The sequence below is a fragment of the Oryzias latipes genome, chromosome 8 (assembly GCF_053564925.1).
Source record: "Oryzias latipes strain Hd-rR chromosome 8, Olatipes_Hd-rR_3.1".
In the NCBI taxonomy this organism is placed as follows: Eukaryota; Metazoa; Chordata; class Actinopteri; order Beloniformes; family Adrianichthyidae; genus Oryzias; species Oryzias latipes.
Genome location: NC_136244.1, coordinates 16,011,592 through 16,030,593, shown reverse-complemented (window position 1 = coordinate 16,030,593; position 19,002 = coordinate 16,011,592). Strand labels below are relative to the sequence as shown.

Below are 19,002 nucleotides of genomic sequence, written 5' to 3'. Positions count from 1 at the left end.
TAAAATAAGCTTAATTTTCTCCATATACTGTATGTCCTACCACATCAGAAAAATGCTACGAGAAATGTAGGAAAACACCACAAACGCAAATTTCATCAGGGTGGGTCTTCAAAATCTTTCTTACACATACGCTCTTTCAGTTTCACACATGTTTTTGATTTCAATCACACCTCAACATTTGTTGTTCCAGCAATGACAACATCGTTTCCTTGCATTTTACCACTATTTCTTTTTCCAACATTTAAAGCTTTACTGGCTACGTTTACTGAGCATAATGGGTGTTGAGTGGCCTGGATGCTGTTTAGGTTAAAGGGCAAACTCACCACAGGTGGTTAGTTTAACTACCCACACACACACCTGGCTTTGACCTGCACATTCTTTTACCCCTGTGTAACGTCTCCGTGGTCTCATCAAGCCAGCAAGCACGAATGCAAATAATCCCATTGTGAATCACAGACCTAACATGATTACATTTTAGTACAGCTCCTCCCTGGAGCCATTTCCCGCACTGGTTCTCACAATAATATTTCCAATTTCACTCTCTAAAAATAAACCCCGGAGGACGAGGAGGAATAGATGCCTTTTTAGTGAACCCCTTTATGCAGAGCGGAAATTTGCCTGTGCTAATTCAATAGCCAGAATCTAGTGATACGTAGGGAAAGTCAGGTCTGCGGTAATTAACCGTGTCCCAAATAGGCTCGGGTGAAAGTCCGAAAAAAACCCAGCAAGGAAATCCTGGAGGAAACATAAAAGTGCAGAAAAGGCATTCTTTGCATTCTTGCAAGTTTGAAGATCTTTTTTTTTTTTTAAAGCAAAAAATGTCGAAGAGAACAAAAAAGGCAATAGATTTAATCTTTGCTTTGAATAGATATTTTTTGGGGAATTTTGTGTTTGTGTGTGTGTGTGTTATCCTTCAGGGCTTCCTCAGTGCCATGTTGAGTTCGTGTCAAAACGCTGAGCTTGCTCCCCTTCTGTGGTCTGTCATACGAATAAGGAGTCAGTTATATTTAATTAGTTATTTGAGTCATCATTTAAAAGCGCTCAGAGCTGTGTGGGATGATGAACGTCGATTATATTCACCAACAAACAAGCTTTCTTTTAGGAATCTGAAAAGCACATGTTCTTCCTTTTTATTGTTTTAGAGGTAAAACCTCTTTCCTACCAAATTAAAATTACAGAAAAAATATCAGATTGATGTTTTTAAATGTTCAGATTGTTTTTTAAAGGTCAGTTAAGTAATTAGATCATTACCTGGACACTGGTTACAATTTTTACACCACAACACCTACTAATAAAGCAGTAATAGCCACTCCTAAAGCATGAATGTGGGTTTTTAGAGGAGAGTGCCATGCATTTGGGTCAACTTCATTAAAAGAACATCACACATCCTGCTGTTTTTCCTGACGGGAGATGGCTGGTCTGTCACTGGGGGCGTTGTGTCACTTCCTCTGTCCTTTCTGTCTTCCTGTTAGGAGGACGCGTAAAAACCTGGAAGAGGAGGTGGTTCATCCTGACCGACAACTGCCTCTACTACTTTGAGTACACAACTGTGAGTCTCAAGAGCTTATAGAACTTACAGAGCCATATAGAGCTTAGAAACATAGAGCTGCTGCTGCTGTCTTTGAGAGCAGGACAGTGTTTGCTCCTCTAAAATCAGAGCTTATTCCAAGGCACCAGAACACAAGCCAGTTTTTTGGATGTGGATAATTCAAAAAGTTGTTGGTATAAAACTGGAGGTTTCTTCATCACTGTGTGGAAAGTTGTCTGACTTTTTCCTTAATGTGTCTCAATGTCAATGTCTTATTGCAAGACAATCTAGATCAGAAAGCATTTGATGCAGCATAAAAACAAAATTATAACATTAACCTCGATCAAAACATGTCTGACCCAATCACCTTCAAAAACCACACTTGTTCTGGTCTTCTGAGTTTCAAAAGGAGGTGATGCAACACAGCACCAAACAGTCTGATCCTCAGTGTTGCAGATCTGTTTCTGCCACATATTTAAAGATGCATTACAACATGATAGACAACAGGATCCATCCCTTTTCTGCTTTCATTTCCCCTCTCCCCATCCGTTTTTATTCTCTTTTTTTGTTGTTGTTAGATTTCCACTCAGATCGACTTTCTGTAACTTTGCTGTTATTCTTCCTTTCCCTGCCAGGACAAAGAGCCTCGCGGGATCATCCCACTGGAAAATCTCAGCATCAGGGAGGTGGATGAGCCCAGAAAACCTGTGAGTGCTACTTTATCAGATATCAGTCTTTGCTCCACTATCTGTCACTCCTGTTGCCCCCTTGACTGAAACCATGTATGTGCCTTGCCATCACATCCAGAACTGTTTCGAGCTGTACAATCCCAATCACAAAGGCCAGGTGATCAAAGCCTGCAAGACGGAAGCAGACGGACGGGTTGTTGAGGGCAACCATGTGGTCTACAGGATATCAGCCCCTACAGCTGAGGAGAAGGAGGAGTGGATTAAATCCATCAAGTAAGACTTTTTATTTTTTTATATCAGGTTATAACTTAGATTTAGTTGATTCAGCATTTAGAACTTGCATTACACTTTTAATGGACTAGTCCCAACATTTTTATTTTGTACACACTTTTATTTTGAACATGAAATTAATTCATTTTATGCTTTTTTGTCTTTCTGGCATCAAATTTACGAACAAATTGCACTGGATTTGCTGTTGGTTCAATATTAAGCTACATGTTCTTGAACTTTTTCTATAAAATAAAATACACTGACATCCATCCAGCAATATTTGCTCCCTATGGTATTTTATAAAGCCTTTGATATTAGCAATAGCCCTTTTTTAGTCATGGCGGCTCAATAAAATGTGTGCACACTCACTTCATCTGCAACATCCACTCATATTTCAGAATGGCTGTTTTTCTCCTAAATGTTTAGAATAACAAACGTGTGCTTTTTCTCAGTAGGATGCATAAATAGCTCCCACCGAAATGATAACCCTGCTGTTAGTGACCTAAATTCAGGATGCTCTGTAATCGCCCGCATAGAAGATGGTGCAATGTCAAAGAGACTTGGCTCAGCAGAACGTAACACTTTTGTATGGAAATTTAGTGCACCCCCCTCCTCTTTCCTCCCTCCATACCACAAAAGAGTTTTCCCCGAAGAAATGATGAGGGATAAGTCACAGCTTATGGCGCACCAGGGGTGAGCCAGCAAACCTGTCCAGGAGAGATGCTGATGCCTTCTTTTTTTTTTTTTTTTTTTTTTTTTTTTTTTACACCAGTGGTGTAAAAAACCAGGCATATCTTGGATTTAACCAGAGGGGGCCAAGAGGACACCGTTTTCAGGGGGAGATGAAAGACTTTTTATGGAAATCCTCATTTTCCCCCTCTTAAGTCGATTTGATCACTGAATCTGCGTGCGATAAGTCACAGAGGCGCCAAAATCTTCTATTTCATCTGCCAATTTGAATTTAATGCTTGCCCCCTCTTCAGAAAAATGTAAGGGGGACAGGAATGAAAGAAATGTAAAGAAAGTCATTGCAGCTTTGCTTTGATCTGATCTGTCTCCAGCTGTCATTTTTCCATAAAGCTAGCTTGTTCAAAATGATACTTACATATATGAAAGAGTGTTGTCATCAAATGCAGACAGTTTCTTTAGCGTGAGGCGTTCAAAATGAAATCAAAGGTATTTGCAGTGGATGGGGGGGTTGAGCCACTTCTTCCATTGTGCTGATGCTTAACAGGATTTTGCAGCTGCAAAACTGGGCTTTCTCGCTTGAGTCCAAATGGCTTCCTGACTCGCTCGCTCGCTCTTATTGTATGCTGCCTCTTCTTTGCGCTGAAAAATGGAAGCAGAAAAGCCAGTAATTTGGAGCAGAATCGTTTGCCCTCCTTCGGGCCCTAAAAACCTGCAGGGAAGTGGGAGGGAGGAGTGTACGATTATCAGTTCCACTACGTTCTTGGCAGCGAATTTGGTGAGAGAAGTTGTGAGAGGGGTTGCAGCAAAAACAGAAAACAGAGGAATAAAATAGGGAATGAAAGCTCTGAAACCATGGAAACCAAACTAGGTCACTGCACAAACTTTTTTTGATCTTCTTAAGACAGGGGTCTGTATAAATGTGCCTGCATTTCCATCTCAAATATACGTGACACGACCCTCTCATGTGACCTTGTTTATTAATTTTTTTTCCCTCTCTGACTGTCTCCTTTAGGGCCAGCATCAGCAGGGACCCCTTTTACGACATGCTTGCAACCAGGAAAAGGCGGATCGCCAACAAGAAGTGACCACAGACAATCCGTTTGACCTCCAGATGGCACCATCTCTCTTCTTACTTGATGCTGGAAAGCTGGCTCAGCATGAACTTTAGCCATACACATAAACCTCTTGTTTTTTATTTTCGTCTCATAAGATTATGGACACTTGGTGGGAAGACATCAAAAGCATCTGACGGGACATCAGAACTCCAGGATTTTTGGGAAATTTGGCTCAAACTTGCTTCTGATTCCTTATCATGCTCATCCCACCTCCCTACTCATAGTCTTAACATGTTTTTGTATTTCTCTGAAGGACAAACGTTATATTTCAGGTGCACATGCATTCATGTGGGTTACTATAGACCAATATGTTTGTGTTTGTTTGTTTGTGTGCGTGTGAGTCACAGTGTGCATGCTGTCAGTGCACACACTATCCTTAGTATGGTTGCATAGGGATGCAGGTGTTCCTTTCACTGTGCTTGATGAAAAAAAAACAAAAAAACAACCACATTTTTAATCAGAGTGCAGACAAAACTGGGAGGGGAGGACGAGGAGACAGATGGACACGTGAGAATGCAGCCTGACCTCAGCTGGACCGTGTCATCATCTCACTCTGGTGCTGAATTCTTTTGCCCTGATGCCCTGCGCAAAGTAACCTCAGAAAAAGCTGACTTACATAAGATTATGGTGTCAAATCAGCTGGGCTGATTTCACTTATTGGTGAGGAGCAGAGACTTTTGAAATGTACGTTTTTATATTTTAGTTACATAGAAAAAAGTTCTTTTGCTGAGAATTTAGGGTCAATTTCTAATTCTTGAAGAGTTTAGAACTGGGTAATTCCAAAAATTTTCATATTTACGAAATTTAAAACAGCACAACTGCTTTGCTTGTTGTACCGCCTAAAATTATGTAGATTAACATTTTAAAGCTTAATTAATAAATTTTTATATTGATTTAAATTAAGCCATCATAAACAGTCAGTGCCAGCTTTAATCTGTTGGGATTTCACAATAAAATATTAAGTTTAGGCTCATTAATTGGGCGCCTGCAGCTTTTATTTTGAAAATGTACATTGTACATTCACTTTTAAGTCATCATTTGTCAACTTTTTGCTCAAATCTTGAAATACTGCACTATTTAAATGATACATATTTTTTTCTGATTTTTAATTTATATGAAGACGGAAGAGCATTCAGTGTGGAAAAAATAAATTTCAGTTTTAGATTATTTTTCTGTTTCTTAAAAACAAAATGATTTTTGATTAAAGCTCTTAAGGCACTTTGCTCTGTATTTCATTTTAAAAGCTTGGGCTTGATTTAAAAGCAGTGGCTCAAAAGGTACCAGTCAATCTAAGCTTTTTCTTTTCTCTTTTTATTCTAACGTCTTGCCTGTTTGTGCAGGTTGTTGTGTAGTTGTGATCCTGTTTGCATTCAGTTTGTAATGATTCTTGCTTGCTTTTGTGTTCCAATTTAAGAATTTCTGTACAAATAATCTTTTGGGTTTTATTTTTTATTTTTTGTTGTATTTATTTTTATTCGTGAAAATGTTAAAAAAAACTACCTGTAAACGTTACACAACGTATGCTTAAGTTATGCATGTAGAAATACCGTGTGCTTGTTGTTGTATGCACACTGTGTAATGAGGTCGCATCAGCCGAAGTTTGGGGGCTTGTCTGCAAAAGCCTTAAAGTCATCAAAAGCTACAGGATGTTGATTAGGATGAAGACATTATTGCTGCACAACTGTGACAAAGCCGTTTAAAAAAGCCATGACTGATGAGCAAGACATGTTTGTGTTTTAAGATGAAGCTATAATGAATATGTTTGATGTTAATAACTAAAGGAATATCGGCAATGAGGAAAAATAGAATTGATGATGTCAAAAATATCAATAGTTTTCTACTTGATTGTAAATGAACCAGAAAGCCTTGAGATTAAGGCAAAAATATTATCTTCTTTTGCCTCGTCAGGGCTTGTAGTTGCATTAACTTTTATATTCTCTGTAAAGAAAAATGTAATGGTTACATTGTACATTATGTGTATCTACATAAAGTATACATAAAGCTTAATGCAGATTTTTAGCGTGTTAATTATTCATTTTGCCTTGACCTACTTATTTGCAGAAATATTTTCTCAGATGCATTTTGACAACCTCAGTTTTGCAGAGAAATAACATGTTTACCCATATGACTGAAAACTACCAGGTAGATCTAAAAGTGGAAGAAAACGCACTGGATGAGGTGGAACATGATGTGAAATTGGTTCCAACTCTTATTTTGAAGCTGCATATTTGGGGGGAGAGTGCCCTCTAATGGCTCCTCCATGAAACATCAGCGGGGTGTTTACATTCTAATTGTAAAAAGCTGTTTTAGATGATCACACAACAAACTTTAAGGAGAACCATTTATTTTTGTCTTCAGGTGGATTACTTTTTGACCCCAAATCTGTTTCTACAGCCCAGGCTACACCATGTAAACCATCAAAAAATCAACAATCAAGATACAGCAGCCATTCATTTAATTATCGGTACAAAAAAATGGAAAACTTGATTCAAAGCCAGCAAAAAAAAACCAATAACATTATTTAACTTAAACGTCCTGTTTAAAAGGAAAATGTCTGCATGTTAATGAAACATTCAAAATGTTAACAACAATTAGGGTCAAAATAAATTTCCTTACAACTACTGCCAAACAAATATATCTAAAAATAAAATTGGAATAAAATATTTTTCAAACAATTTTGTCTCTCAAGATAATTATTAAGAAATTAAGAAACAAATTCTCAATAATTTTTGCTGCAATTTTTCACTAAAACCTGCAGAGCACAAATTGGAACTTAATGTGTGCTGCATTCAGTTCTGTGGAATTCTCAATTTTTAAGACTTCAACCTGCAGGTTTTCGTCTAAATCCAGGGCGGATGCATTCTGTTTTTACAAAACCAAAGGCTTTTTCACTTTGGTGAACTGCAATGCAAGCAGAGCAAATGTTAAATAGTGGAACAACACAGTCCTGTGACAGTAAAAGCTCTTATTTTTTAAAGAAAAGTGATCAGACAGCTGACGAGGCACTGGAAGGTAAATGCACTGACAGTACTTGACTACAAATGAAATTATGGCTAAAGGCAAGTGTGTTATACTCTATTTTGCCGAAAGAGTTACATCGTCATTGTTAAACCTGTACAACTAGAAAGAACAATTTCAGACTTTAAAAGCTTTTACAATGGAAAAGCTACAGCCGACTTACATCAGCTGGCTTTCTCTAAAGTGGCACTAGCTGATGTATGAGTTTTTTTTACTTGAATATTTGCAGAAAACTTTTTTCTGACCATCTTACTAAATCCCCAGTGGTCTCATTCCGCATCCTCAGCAAGGTGAAGATGACACCTGATCATAGTCAGGACATTTAAGGAGGGCAGGGTAGCTGGCACTCATCTGAAGGGAGGTGTCACTGGAGATGTCTGAGGGGCTCCGCCCACGCGACCAGGCCTCTGGGTGAAGGAACTGACCAGAGTGGTCAGAGCAGTTGCTGAGGCGAGGGCGGTAGAAGTTGGGGTGGCGTGGTTGGTAGATCTCAGCTGCTGTGTAGCGCTTCATGAACAGGTAGACGGACATGACGCCTGCACTCTGCAAGGAAGGGGAGATACAAAATTTGTACAGTTTTGAGGTGTAGTTACTTTATGTGAGGAAACATAACTTCTAGTTTTTATAAATTTAAAGCTGCTATATCTGTTGCAACCGCCAGGGGGCACTTATAAATCACAATGAACACAGGTCTTTTTTTTTTTTTTTTTTTTTTTTTTTTTTTTTTTTTTTTTTAAACTTGTCCTGTCCAACAGCTAGGCAAACAGATGAGAGCTGAGGGCCTCTTGTGTTGGACATATTTTATTTTAACAAGAGGGGTTATTCATCTTCAGACAAACCAAAGGTATGTCTGAATAAACCCCTTTGGTAATTGAGGCCAAACTTTATTAATTTCAATCATGTTTGAAAATCTTTGGTGTTGGACCGGACGGAAAAGGAAAGAGGGGAAGAAGAGAGAGGGACGTTAGAGAGAGGGGGGGGTAGGAGGGTGATAATAGGAGGGGAAGGGGGGTAAGACCATGAAGCAGCATAGAGCAGACAGGTTTACTGGTTGTTTATCGTTACGGTACGGTTCAAATGTAGTACAAAAAGGGCGGGGCCTGTTCACACACACTCAAATATTATCAACACACCTGCTAGCCGCAAAAATGTCCACATGTCAACATGCACACAAAACAGATAGTGTTCACGAACGCATACCTATGCCTTTAAACCAACTAGTGTGAAATCTTTCATTCATTCAATCATGCAAACTATTAGTGCAAAGGTGAGCTAACACCTGTGCTCAGGTGAGTGTTTATGTTCTTCTAAAATGGATGGTGGAATGTGAAAAGAAGGAGGAGGAGCGCCCAGCCACCCCCACACCCATACCCCCGCCGCAGCAGCAGCGGCAGCCGGAGCCCCCCCAACGCCACACGGGAACAGGCAGGGAACAACCGCCCCCCGGGCGACCAAGACCGCCACCCAGGCCAGGGCCAGCAGGACCGCCGCGAGGCCCCCAGAGCCAGAGAGCAGGGAGGCGCAGAGGGAAAGAGAGCGCCGCCCCAGCCCAGCCAGGAAAGCAGCCCCCCGCCGCGCCGGAAGAGCCCAACGCAGGGCCCCACCGGAGAGGGACGCCCACAGCCCCAGACGAGCACCCCACCACCACCCAGGAGTTCCGGGCATCCCCCCGCCCCGACCCCAGGTACGAGCCAGGACCCCCCAAGGGAGACCCGCTCCGCACTCCAGGCAGCCACCCACCCGGCCCACGGTTGGTCCAGGTAGGAGCAAGGCAGGGGCCCGCCGCCCCCGCCCAGGAGGGGGGAACCCCGGGGAAAAAAGGGCGGCCCACAAGGGATGTTATAAATATGGCCCGACCAGGCTCGGCCATGTTGGAAGTTTGGCGGGGCCCAGCGCCCAGGGGCAAGGACCAGGACCCACCCCCCAGGGACACGAACACCCCCGGCTCAGGTGTAATATGAACCCCCCCACCGTGCGGAGAGAGCACCGCCGGGCCCAGGGAGCCGGCACCCAAGGGACACGGCCGCCATCGCCAAGGGGCCCGCACCCCCCACCAGGGAAGGGGTAGGGGACAGATGGACCCAGGTCCCACCTTCCTTGTAAAATGTGTGTGCGTGTATGGGTGTTTGAGAGGGTGTTTGTGTGCATGTGTGTGTGTTTATGTTTGAATGTATATATTGAAGGGGGAGGGGTGTGTGTACTAAGGGGGGTGCAGTTAAAATTGGCGAGTAGGGCACTAAGGGGACATCTCCTGATTACTCACAGTGATGTCCCCTCACCCTCCACACCAAGGGGCCCTAAATGTCTAAGGTGCGGTTAAAATTGGCGGGTAGGGTGCCAGGAGGACATCTGCTGCTTGCTTGCAGTGATGTCCAAGCACCCCCCCTACCAAGGACCCTACATGTCTAAGGTGCAAATAAAACCGAAAGAGGGGGGGCCCACTCCATACGGCAACCATAGGAGGGGGGCCACTCCCAAGTAGCCCCCCCCCCCAAGGCGCATCGCAGGCTAGACCCCCCACCCCCTCACCCTAATATGAGGTTATATAAGGAAGGGGGTAAGTTGGGGACAGCTGGTAGACTGTCCCCCGGTGGTCAAACAGCCGTCCCCCCACAATGAACACAGGTCTGACAGATATTCTGAACAAAATCAGAGACAGGACAAACATAAGAAAGGTTGATTTAAGATTATGCGTAAATATGTACATATATTATATAATGTCTCACCTCAGTGAGCAGAAAAGAGAGGGCAGCGAAGGCAAAAGACCAACCATACTTATAGGAAAAATGAGCCTCACTGCTCTTAGTGCGGTTCAGCATTTCATCGTTTATGCTTGAAATGTACAACACCAGGCCCACCACTAAAGCAAGGCCTGAGACACACAAAAACATCAATTAAACCTCAAATGAATAAAATATTGAAACAGACAGAGAAGTACAGATTTGGCGCAAAAGTTCAGGGGAAGTAAAATCTGCAGACCTGAAAGGATGAAGAAGATTCCAGACACGAATGCCAGGAGGCTGCGATGAGGACGTATGTGACCAATGTTGTTGAGGACAAAACCGATGAACATGAAAAAGAGGCTGACCACTGGGAAGGGAGTCGCTGACCGGATCATTTCTGAGGAGGAAAAATGCCCTTTGGCTTCAAACTTGACAGTTTTTTTTTTTTTTTAAAGTTCTGAGAAATTAAAATATACTCAGCAGTATTTTACAACTTTTAGTACAAATGTGAGATAGACTCCACCTTTTATTCATATAAGTACAATAAAAACACTTAACTTTGTTATTTGTAAACATGAGATAAGCAATAGATTTATTCCAATCCATAAAAAAATATATTTATATTTACTTATATCAAAATTATATGCTTTATGTTGTTTCTCCACTGATGTTCTTCATTTCTAAAACCCTGGTTGTTTTGTGAGACATTGGAAAAAAAACGAAAAAGTTTTTGCACCTTGGGGAATCAAGCACACAGATCTGAAGCCAAATAGAAATGCAAAACTAAGGAAGACATATAAAAAAATTGGCAAAGTATTTCAAATTTTGCACCAAGACCTTACTGTAAGATCATAAATAAATCTGGAGTAAATGATACTGCCTCTTCTCTTGTAGCAGCAGCTTTGTTAAACAAGAATGAAATACAATCAATTTTGTGCTTTAAATTAATCTCAAATCTTTGCAAGTAATGAAGCAAAGACAAATGAGTGAACTTGGTGTGTTGACTGACCCAACTTCCCGTGAGATTTTGCATAAAAAAATACTGTGTATTTAACATTAACTCATTTGAGATGAACTTACTGTTGACTTTTTTAAATTTGCAAAAGTAAAAAAGATCATTTTAAAGAGAAGGCAAACCAAAAAAAAAATAGATTAATTTGAGTTTTTGATGGAACTAATTTGTCAGATTTGTCCCATAAAGATTAGGCTCCATGGGCCCACAGAGGAAGAACACACAAACCTTAGATCCACCTTATAATAAGCAAAGAACTGATCTTTAGACTTGGTTTTATTGGTTAGAGGACACATACATAGATGAATCAATCACCCTTTTTTGGATAAGTCATTTCTTAATTGAACAGTCATAGGACACGAAGTAATAAAGACGAAAATTAGAGGAAAATGATCATCTGCTTTGAAGTAAAGTTAAAAGAAAAGGACAAGAACAAGATATTTTAATGTGAGAACAGAGCTTGAGTCTCGGGTTTTAAAAGGAACAAAAAGCTGGTAAGAAAACAATCATATTAGTCTGTAGTTTTGTCCCTCTTTTATTCAAGTTTAGAGGGGCTCTAATTTCTGCTCAAAAAAGTTGAATGACATTATTTACTGGAAAATTCTATAAATGAATGCAAATTATTATTGAAAATGACTTAATTTGCAGGAATAACAAGAGATTATCTTTAAGTAACTGTTAAAATAAAATCATTCATTCATGTTTCATTTTGATTGATTGATTGATTGATTGATTGATTGATTGATTGATTGATTGATTGATTGATTGATTGATTGATTAGTCTTTTGGTGAATAAAATGTGATATTTCACAAAAAGCTTAGGATTCAGAAAAAAACACAGAGATGATGAGATTATGAGATTCCTTGAATACTAACATATTGATATATTCTAGTTATTTTTACATTTATTATCTACCATCTCTTCACATATTTTTATTCAAATGTGACATTAAAAAAAACAATATGGTTCTGCCACACTCATTCTATTCTGCAAAATATTATATTTCTTATACAACAATCAAAGTTTTGTGAGATTTTTCTCTCCTTTTTAATTAAAATGAGTTCCAAACATCTGTTTCTTCTGTTCTTTGAGACAAAAAAGATGTGGGTCTTCACATAAAAAATAAATGACCATCATCTGCCACTCAAAATATGCAGAGCTGATAAAAATTACTTACTGCAACAATTTTTTCCATTAGTGAAGTTTTGACATTGTGCTTGCTCAAGGAAACACAATGTGAGCGGTCTGGAAGAGGCATTAAGTATTCTGGAGAGGAGCAGGCGATGCCTGAGATGAGTCACACGTGTGTGTCTGGCTGCATTCAGATGCTACTTTCCTGAGTGCAACCATATCAGAAAATGCATTTTTCTTCAAGAAATCCCAGATCTAGTTATGAGAAAGACCCCAAAGAGGGTCGGTTTAATTTAGCTGCACAAAGCCAGACACTTCTTCTAACTCACTGAGCACATTCACTGTGGATTCTGACGTCAGCTGGACGCTCATCGGCATGACATACTCGATAGTGAAGCAGCGGCCCGACTCCTCACCTGAAAGGATGTAGACAGAAACGTGAGACGAACCCTATAAAGTAAAAAAAGGTTTACTGTTTCATCTGTAAAACATAGTTATGGCTTTAAAATTGAAAGGAGATAAGATAAAGGAAGCAAGCCTCAGAAGCATTTGAACCCTGAGATGCTTTTCAGAAGAAAACACTGCCAGGAGACACTGACATTTATACATTGATTGACAAGATGGAAACACAGCTGGAGCTTATCGACAAAAATATAACAAATTAAAGCGTTTATTGTGTTTAGGTAACCCAGAGTTTTTATTTACACATTTTGGAATTTTTCTGATATATATATCATCATTAAGGTAGTATACATAAAGTGGGGCAAAAAAGTATGAGAGAGGTCTTTAATATTCCTCATTGTTATATTACAGTTGTGAGAGACATAATAGTAAAAAAAAAATCCCACGAACAAGCAAGAAATGTGTCTTTCACAGACCTGTTTCTTCCTCTTTAACCCTTGTGCTATCCTAGGCACTTTAACGTTGGGAGTTGGGTCATCTAGACCCACCGGACAGTGCGCTGAACCTTTTTTCTTCAATGATTTGTGATCTTCACTGGTTTCCATGGATTACATGAAATCTTTCCACCTTTATCCACCTTTGTCATGGTAGGAAGAACACGTCAATGTAAGGGTGGGGTCATCTAAGATAGCACAAGGGTTAAGAGGCTTTTTCTATTCTCCACCTGTTACCTGTATTACAGTAATGACATCTGTTTGAACTAGTTATCTGCTTTAACCCTTGTGCTATCTTAGATGACCCCACTCTTGCATTGACGTGTTATTCCTACCATGACAAAGGTGGATAAAGGCGGAAAGATTTCATGTAATCCATGGACACCAGTGAAGATCACAAATCATTGAAGAAAAAAGGTTCAGCGCACTGTCTAGTGGGTCTAGACCCACTTTAACTCCCAATGTTAAAGTGCCTAGGATAGTACAAGGGTTAAAGACATCTGTTCACACTACTAAACAGCTAGACCACAACCTCTCCACCATGGCTAAGATCAAAGAGCTGTCAAAGGACACCAGAGACAAAATTGACCTGAACAAGACTGGAATGATCCGTTCTACCATGATCAAGCATCTTAATGAGAAGAAATCAACTGTTGGTGAAACTATTAAAAAGTGAAGATCACTGACAATCTCTCTCCACCTGAAGCTCCATGAAAGATCTCACCCGGTGGGGAGGAACTGATCTTGAGAACGGTGATAAAACCAGCCCGGAGCAACATGAGGAACTGGTCAATGACCTTAACAAAAGTTGTAACACACTACTGTGTCATAGATTCAGATCCTGCAGTATTCTAAAGGCCTCCTTGCTTCAATCAGCACATGTCCAGGCCCATCTAGGCTTTCCAGAGACCACCTAGATGATTCACTGGAGGATTGAGAGAATTTCATTTGTTCAGATACAGTTTTTCTCAGTCACTTTAGTACAATTCTCAGATCAGATTTGAAGTTTGCAAATACGTGTGTGCATTTCTCAAAACAATTTTTATAAACAGCAAAACACTATGGATTCCTTGCAAAAGCCTGTAACTTGCTCAAAATCTTTAGTTCATCTCTCGAAACTAAGTCTTTATGTCATTGAACATGTCAGTGCCATCAGAATGTCAAGTCTTTGTGTCATTGTCTATGAACAAGACAGTCAAATTATTTAGTCATGTTGTCAATATAACTGTGTACTTTAGAGGGAGGTTCTGATGTAAACTATGGCTAAAGTTTTGATGACAATTATTGTAAAATGTAAGTTACACCTTTTTTGTTTGATTGCAAGAGACTGGACAAGATTCACATTTATACTTTTATTGTTCATATTGTAATTTGTTGACAGACCATGTCATACCAACATAGAAAAAAACCACTGCAAACAGTAACACAAAGGGAAAAAATTGGACAATATTCTGTACAACAGTACAGGCAGTGCAGCAGGAATTGGTGTGGTCTTCCTACACCTCTTGTCGTTCCTGTATGTTAGGACACAAATTCTCATCTACATCACAGCGAATATCCTCTCTTGCAGTGCAGCGAAATATGTTTGTCACATTATGAAAACTTGGTCAACCATTTTGCAGTTAATGGCTTATACGATGAACTAATGACTAGGTGTTTTGAGGAGTAAGACTATTGCACAGTGAACTATATAATACATTTTGATCAATATGACATAAACAATTGATAATGTAGCAAAGAGCAGAGAATTGTACATAATCATTTGCATGGATGTACCAAAGCAATTGCAACTTGTTCAAAGAAGTGAGAAACTGCTTATATGATGTGCAGAAGTGACATCAAGATGTGAAGATTGAACAAATAGTTTTGGGAATTTCATACTGATCTGAGAATTGTACTAAAGCGACTGAGAAAAACTGTAAGACCAAAACCTCTTCATTATAAAGGCCACAAACTTTGTATGGATGCGGAAAAAGGCTTAGTTGCATCCCAAGAACAACGTAGCCACTGTGAAGCATGGAGGTAGAAACATTATGCTTTGGGGCTGCTTTTCTACAGTGGTTGACTGATTGATATTAAGAAATGAATGAATGGGGCCATGTACTAACGAGACAGACAGACAGACAGACAGACAGACAGGCAGGCAGGCAGGCAGGCAGGCAGGCAGGCAGGCAGGCAGATAGATAGATAGATAGATAGATAGATAGATAGACAGACAGACAGACAGACAGACAGACAGACAGACAGACAGACAGACAGACAGACAGACAGACAGACAGACAGACAGACAGACAGACAGAGGTAGATAGATAGATACATTTTTTTAGATAGATAGATAGACCTTCAATTAAACTGTTCGAAAATGAGATTTTTTTGTGCCTTTTTTCTCTCACATATGTATCTAGGATGAACATTACAGACCTCATCTTTTAATATGAGACAACTTGCAGTACTTTTTCAGATTATCCTGTCAAATTTTAATCGAACAGTGTGCAATAAATAGATTTTTGAAACGGCTGAAAAGAGAAATGCTACTACAATCTGTTGATAATCAGAGGGCCTGGCAAAGTAACTCGTAAAAGTCAGAACAGCCACTTATTCACAACTGATCACAACAATCAATGGCAGTGTGTTCTTGCCTTTCAAATGAAAGGTAAAGTTTGCACATTTTTATTTAAAAAAAAAACGATTTAATATCTTCTGCTAAAGATTATCTTTTAATATGTTCACAAAGAAAAAAATGTGAGTGACTCTAAATTTTGCAAATTAACTGGATATTTAGTGTCAGATGGACACCTGCCATTTGATTCAATGACATTGTGCCTATTTTTGAGTATCAGTCACTTGTGTTTTTGTTTGAGTGTAATGACAGCTTTGAATTCCTGCTGCTTTTTTAACTATTTGTTTACCTCTTTCCTGCCTCATTTGCCACAAAAATACAAATTTAGATTTTAAAAAATTTAACGTCATTTGAGTCACTGTCAGCACTTTGGGAGGCTGTAAATACATGTCATTGTGACTCCATTAGCTGTTTTCTACACCCAAACTCACTCATGTGACACTAGAAAACCTTACACCACTTATTACACAGCCATGATTCACACGACTAAGTCAAGTTGCACCAGCAGCAAATAACCTTTGCAACACAACTGAGCCTTTTGCATGTTACTAACCAGCCAAAAAGCAGACCCTCCAGAGGCCGGAGTGCAGTGACGTCTTGATGTCCGTGCTCTGGTTCAAAGGCATGATGACGCCCTCCTCCAGATACAGCCAGTAATCTGTACTCACTGCCACTCCCAGCAGCCCCAGGCCACTGATTGCAAATACGCTGCTGAGTAAAGTCAAAGCCTTCCTGCTGCACGCACTCATGGCTTCCAGCAGCTATTGGCTGAAGTAAAAACAAGCTCCTGGAGCAATATGTAAAGAGAACAGACACAGGGGGGGGCTTTACAGATGAGACACTGAAGGCAACATAATTAGGTAAAACCTGAAGACAAGACATGAAAGAAAAAGAATCAGTTGTGGTAAGTCTCAAAATCCTTTTTTTTCTTGTGGAAAGGAGACCATAAAGTTCACATAAAACATCTCACCTTATAGACAAAAATCTTAAAGAATCAAATCTGGTTTTTGAAAAACTTCAACAAATACACTTTTTTCTGAACAAAAAAAAAAAGGTCTAATAATGAAAACTTGGCAGCTGATGCAGAGGAAAACAGAAGAAGCAATAACCTGTGGATTGGATATTAAATGTCTGTCATTTTGTTTTAGTCTCTGTTCAGCGCCCTAATGAGCAACATTCAGATTCACCACCCTCCGGACAAACTGCTGAGGCTTTGTTGATTCCATATGTAAACAAAACAGCTGTCACCTCATTAGTTTCCTCAGAGTGTGATTGCGTTGGTGCTTCAAGAGCAGGACTGAGGAAAAAATGGGGGAGGGAGGAGGAGCATGGGTGGGAGTGAGGACAAAGGACGAACCTCATGATGAAGAAGATGCAGAAAAAGAGCATTTTGTGCAGTCATGGGGTCCCTTTCTCATATTTCAGTATTTCTCTCATTGCTTTTCCTTTTTCTGAATGTTTTCTCGACTGCAATAATTTAACCCAGTCCATGTCTCAACCACTCAATTGGTCACCAAAAGGATTGTGAAGGGAGAGTCAATAATAAAGCTGTTTAAGCCTGCAGACAAAAAGACATAAAATATGCTGCAGCTCCTAGCTGAATACAAATGCCGATTTGAAAGGATTTAACTAACATGAACCCAGCTTCTGAGGCTAAAAAGGTTGGGAATTCCTAAAAGCGTTGAAAATCATTGCAGGGATTTGAGTCATTGATCTTAAAAAGTGACTTAGATCCAACAAATCGTTGAGTTCATGAAAACTCATAAAAATGTATTCCTTTAGAACAAAGTAACTCAATATATATATATATATATATATATATATATATATATATATATATATATATATATATATATAATCCCTTCATGCCTGAATTTATTTCCACCTATTTGCTTTCAAGTACATCCTAAATTAAAATAATTTTGGAGCCAAAGTAGTTTGACGCACATAGGCATCGATAGGCATCAAGGCAACAAGAAATGGATAAAAAATTAATTTTTAATAAATTATTCAGCTTCAGTGGCCTTTATTTCACCATAAAAACTAATCGAACAGCTGAGTGCTGTCAGGAATTCAAGGATGAGTATTTGAGCTAAACTGGATTTTCTACTAAGGGCTAAAAATGAAAGTATAATCATTCTTCAAAACAATTTCACAAAAAACATTTTCACAAAAAAGATTTAATAAATAAATACATTCAAACATAGCAATTCTTTTTAAAGAAAATGCACGATTTGAAATGGTAACTGGACAGTGAAGTCCAAATTGAATATGTCATTTACAAAAACAAACGAGACATTCACATTTCAACCTTGAAAATTATTTCAAATAAAAGCTGTTGAGTTCTTTTTCTTTTTCTTTCTTTTTTTTAACTCTCAAACTATTTATTTTATTTTAAAAGAAGTTTCAAAATTTTATAACCATAACAGAAGCACTTCACTTAATTACATTTGACAGACAGCCATTAGTGCATAAGCGGAACATTTGTTGAAACATTAAAAGGATTGCAGCTAGATTTCATTTCTAAAGAAGAAACTTTGCTATAAATTCACTTGTTCCTGAACACTGTCTAATTTTTTTCCACGCATTTAGTTCTTACCTGCGCTAAAAGTTGTCCTTCGTCCAGCTGCTGAAGGTTGAGTCAAAGGTAAATTTAAAGGCGCAACATTCCTTGGGAGAGCGTAAAGTGCACACGCGGTTAGAGGAAGAACACGACGCCACCGCTGATGGCAAATCTCTTTAGGAGAGAACGACCATCGATTAAAAACACGTATCAGGGTTGTTTCGTGCTTGGTTTACTGTATGAAGTGAATTTTGGTGAGCCCGCCGAAGTAAAAGCCACGACCTTATCTTTGCGTTTCAGCACCAAGGACAGCTCCACTCAGCGCGGCAGAAAGTGCGGCTGTCTGATGAACTGGGCGCCTTCAAGTGCTGAAGACACGAAATGTCTTGAGCACGACTGATCAGAATTTCATTAATAGTAGAGAAATTGTGTATGCTACAAATTTTTTGGAAAAGGTGCATTAAAATTGTGACGGGAACACAATAAACCCATATAAATATATATATGATAATTATGGTTTTCCTCTGAAGCCTAGAGGGCTAGATGAATAAAGAAAACAAAAAACAAACAAAACTTTGTTTTCTGTGATTTAAACTGTTTTGCTGAGAAAGATCGTTTTTTTCAGCATGTATAGGTTTAAACAAAATATATCTGTTATGAAAATATTACTATGTTGCTATATTTTCATACAGTCTAAAATTCGTCATTAAGAAAAACTGCACAAATACAAGCTTAATCCTTGTGCT

General features: G+C 39.3%; 2 protein-coding genes across 3 annotated transcripts in view; one reads left to right on the top strand and one right to left on the bottom strand.

Annotated features, from left to right (window-relative positions):
* cyth3b (cytohesin 3b) overlaps nucleotides 1–6,299 on the top strand; it is a 32,955-nt gene extending 26,656 nt beyond the window's left edge. The window contains exons 10-13 of the mRNA XM_011478211.4: nucleotides 1,473–1,549; nucleotides 2,164–2,235; nucleotides 2,336–2,490; nucleotides 4,190–6,299. Of these exons, the coding sequence (XP_011476513.1) occupies nucleotides 1,473–1,549; nucleotides 2,164–2,235; nucleotides 2,336–2,490; nucleotides 4,190–4,262 (377 nt within the window). The 3' untranslated portion in view covers nucleotides 4,263–6,299. The remainder of the gene's footprint in view (nucleotides 1–1,472; nucleotides 1,550–2,163; nucleotides 2,236–2,335; nucleotides 2,491–4,189) is intronic.
* Nucleotides 6,300–6,619: 320 nt separating this feature from the next.
* On the bottom strand, nucleotides 6,620–18,609 carry cacng5b (calcium channel, voltage-dependent, gamma subunit 5b). 2 transcript variants are annotated; one of them, XM_023957568.2, is made up of 6 exons: nucleotides 18,293–18,609; nucleotides 16,247–16,480; nucleotides 12,507–12,593; nucleotides 10,290–10,430; nucleotides 10,037–10,182; nucleotides 6,620–7,853 (listed from the first exon to the last, which is right to left on the bottom strand). In XM_023957568.2, the coding sequence occupies exons 2-6, from the start codon at nucleotides 16,440–16,442 to the stop codon at nucleotides 7,593–7,595; spliced, it is 831 nt and encodes a 276-aa protein (XP_023813336.1). In that variant the 5' UTR covers nucleotides 16,443–16,480; nucleotides 18,293–18,609; the 3' UTR covers nucleotides 6,620–7,592. The 2 variants fall into 2 exon arrangements, with proteins under 2 accessions (XP_023813336.1, XP_078807709.1); XM_078951583.1 differs by having other exon boundaries at nucleotides 7,411–7,853; nucleotides 16,247–16,560; nucleotides 18,293–18,428.
* Nucleotides 18,610–19,002: the final 393 nt, after the last annotated feature.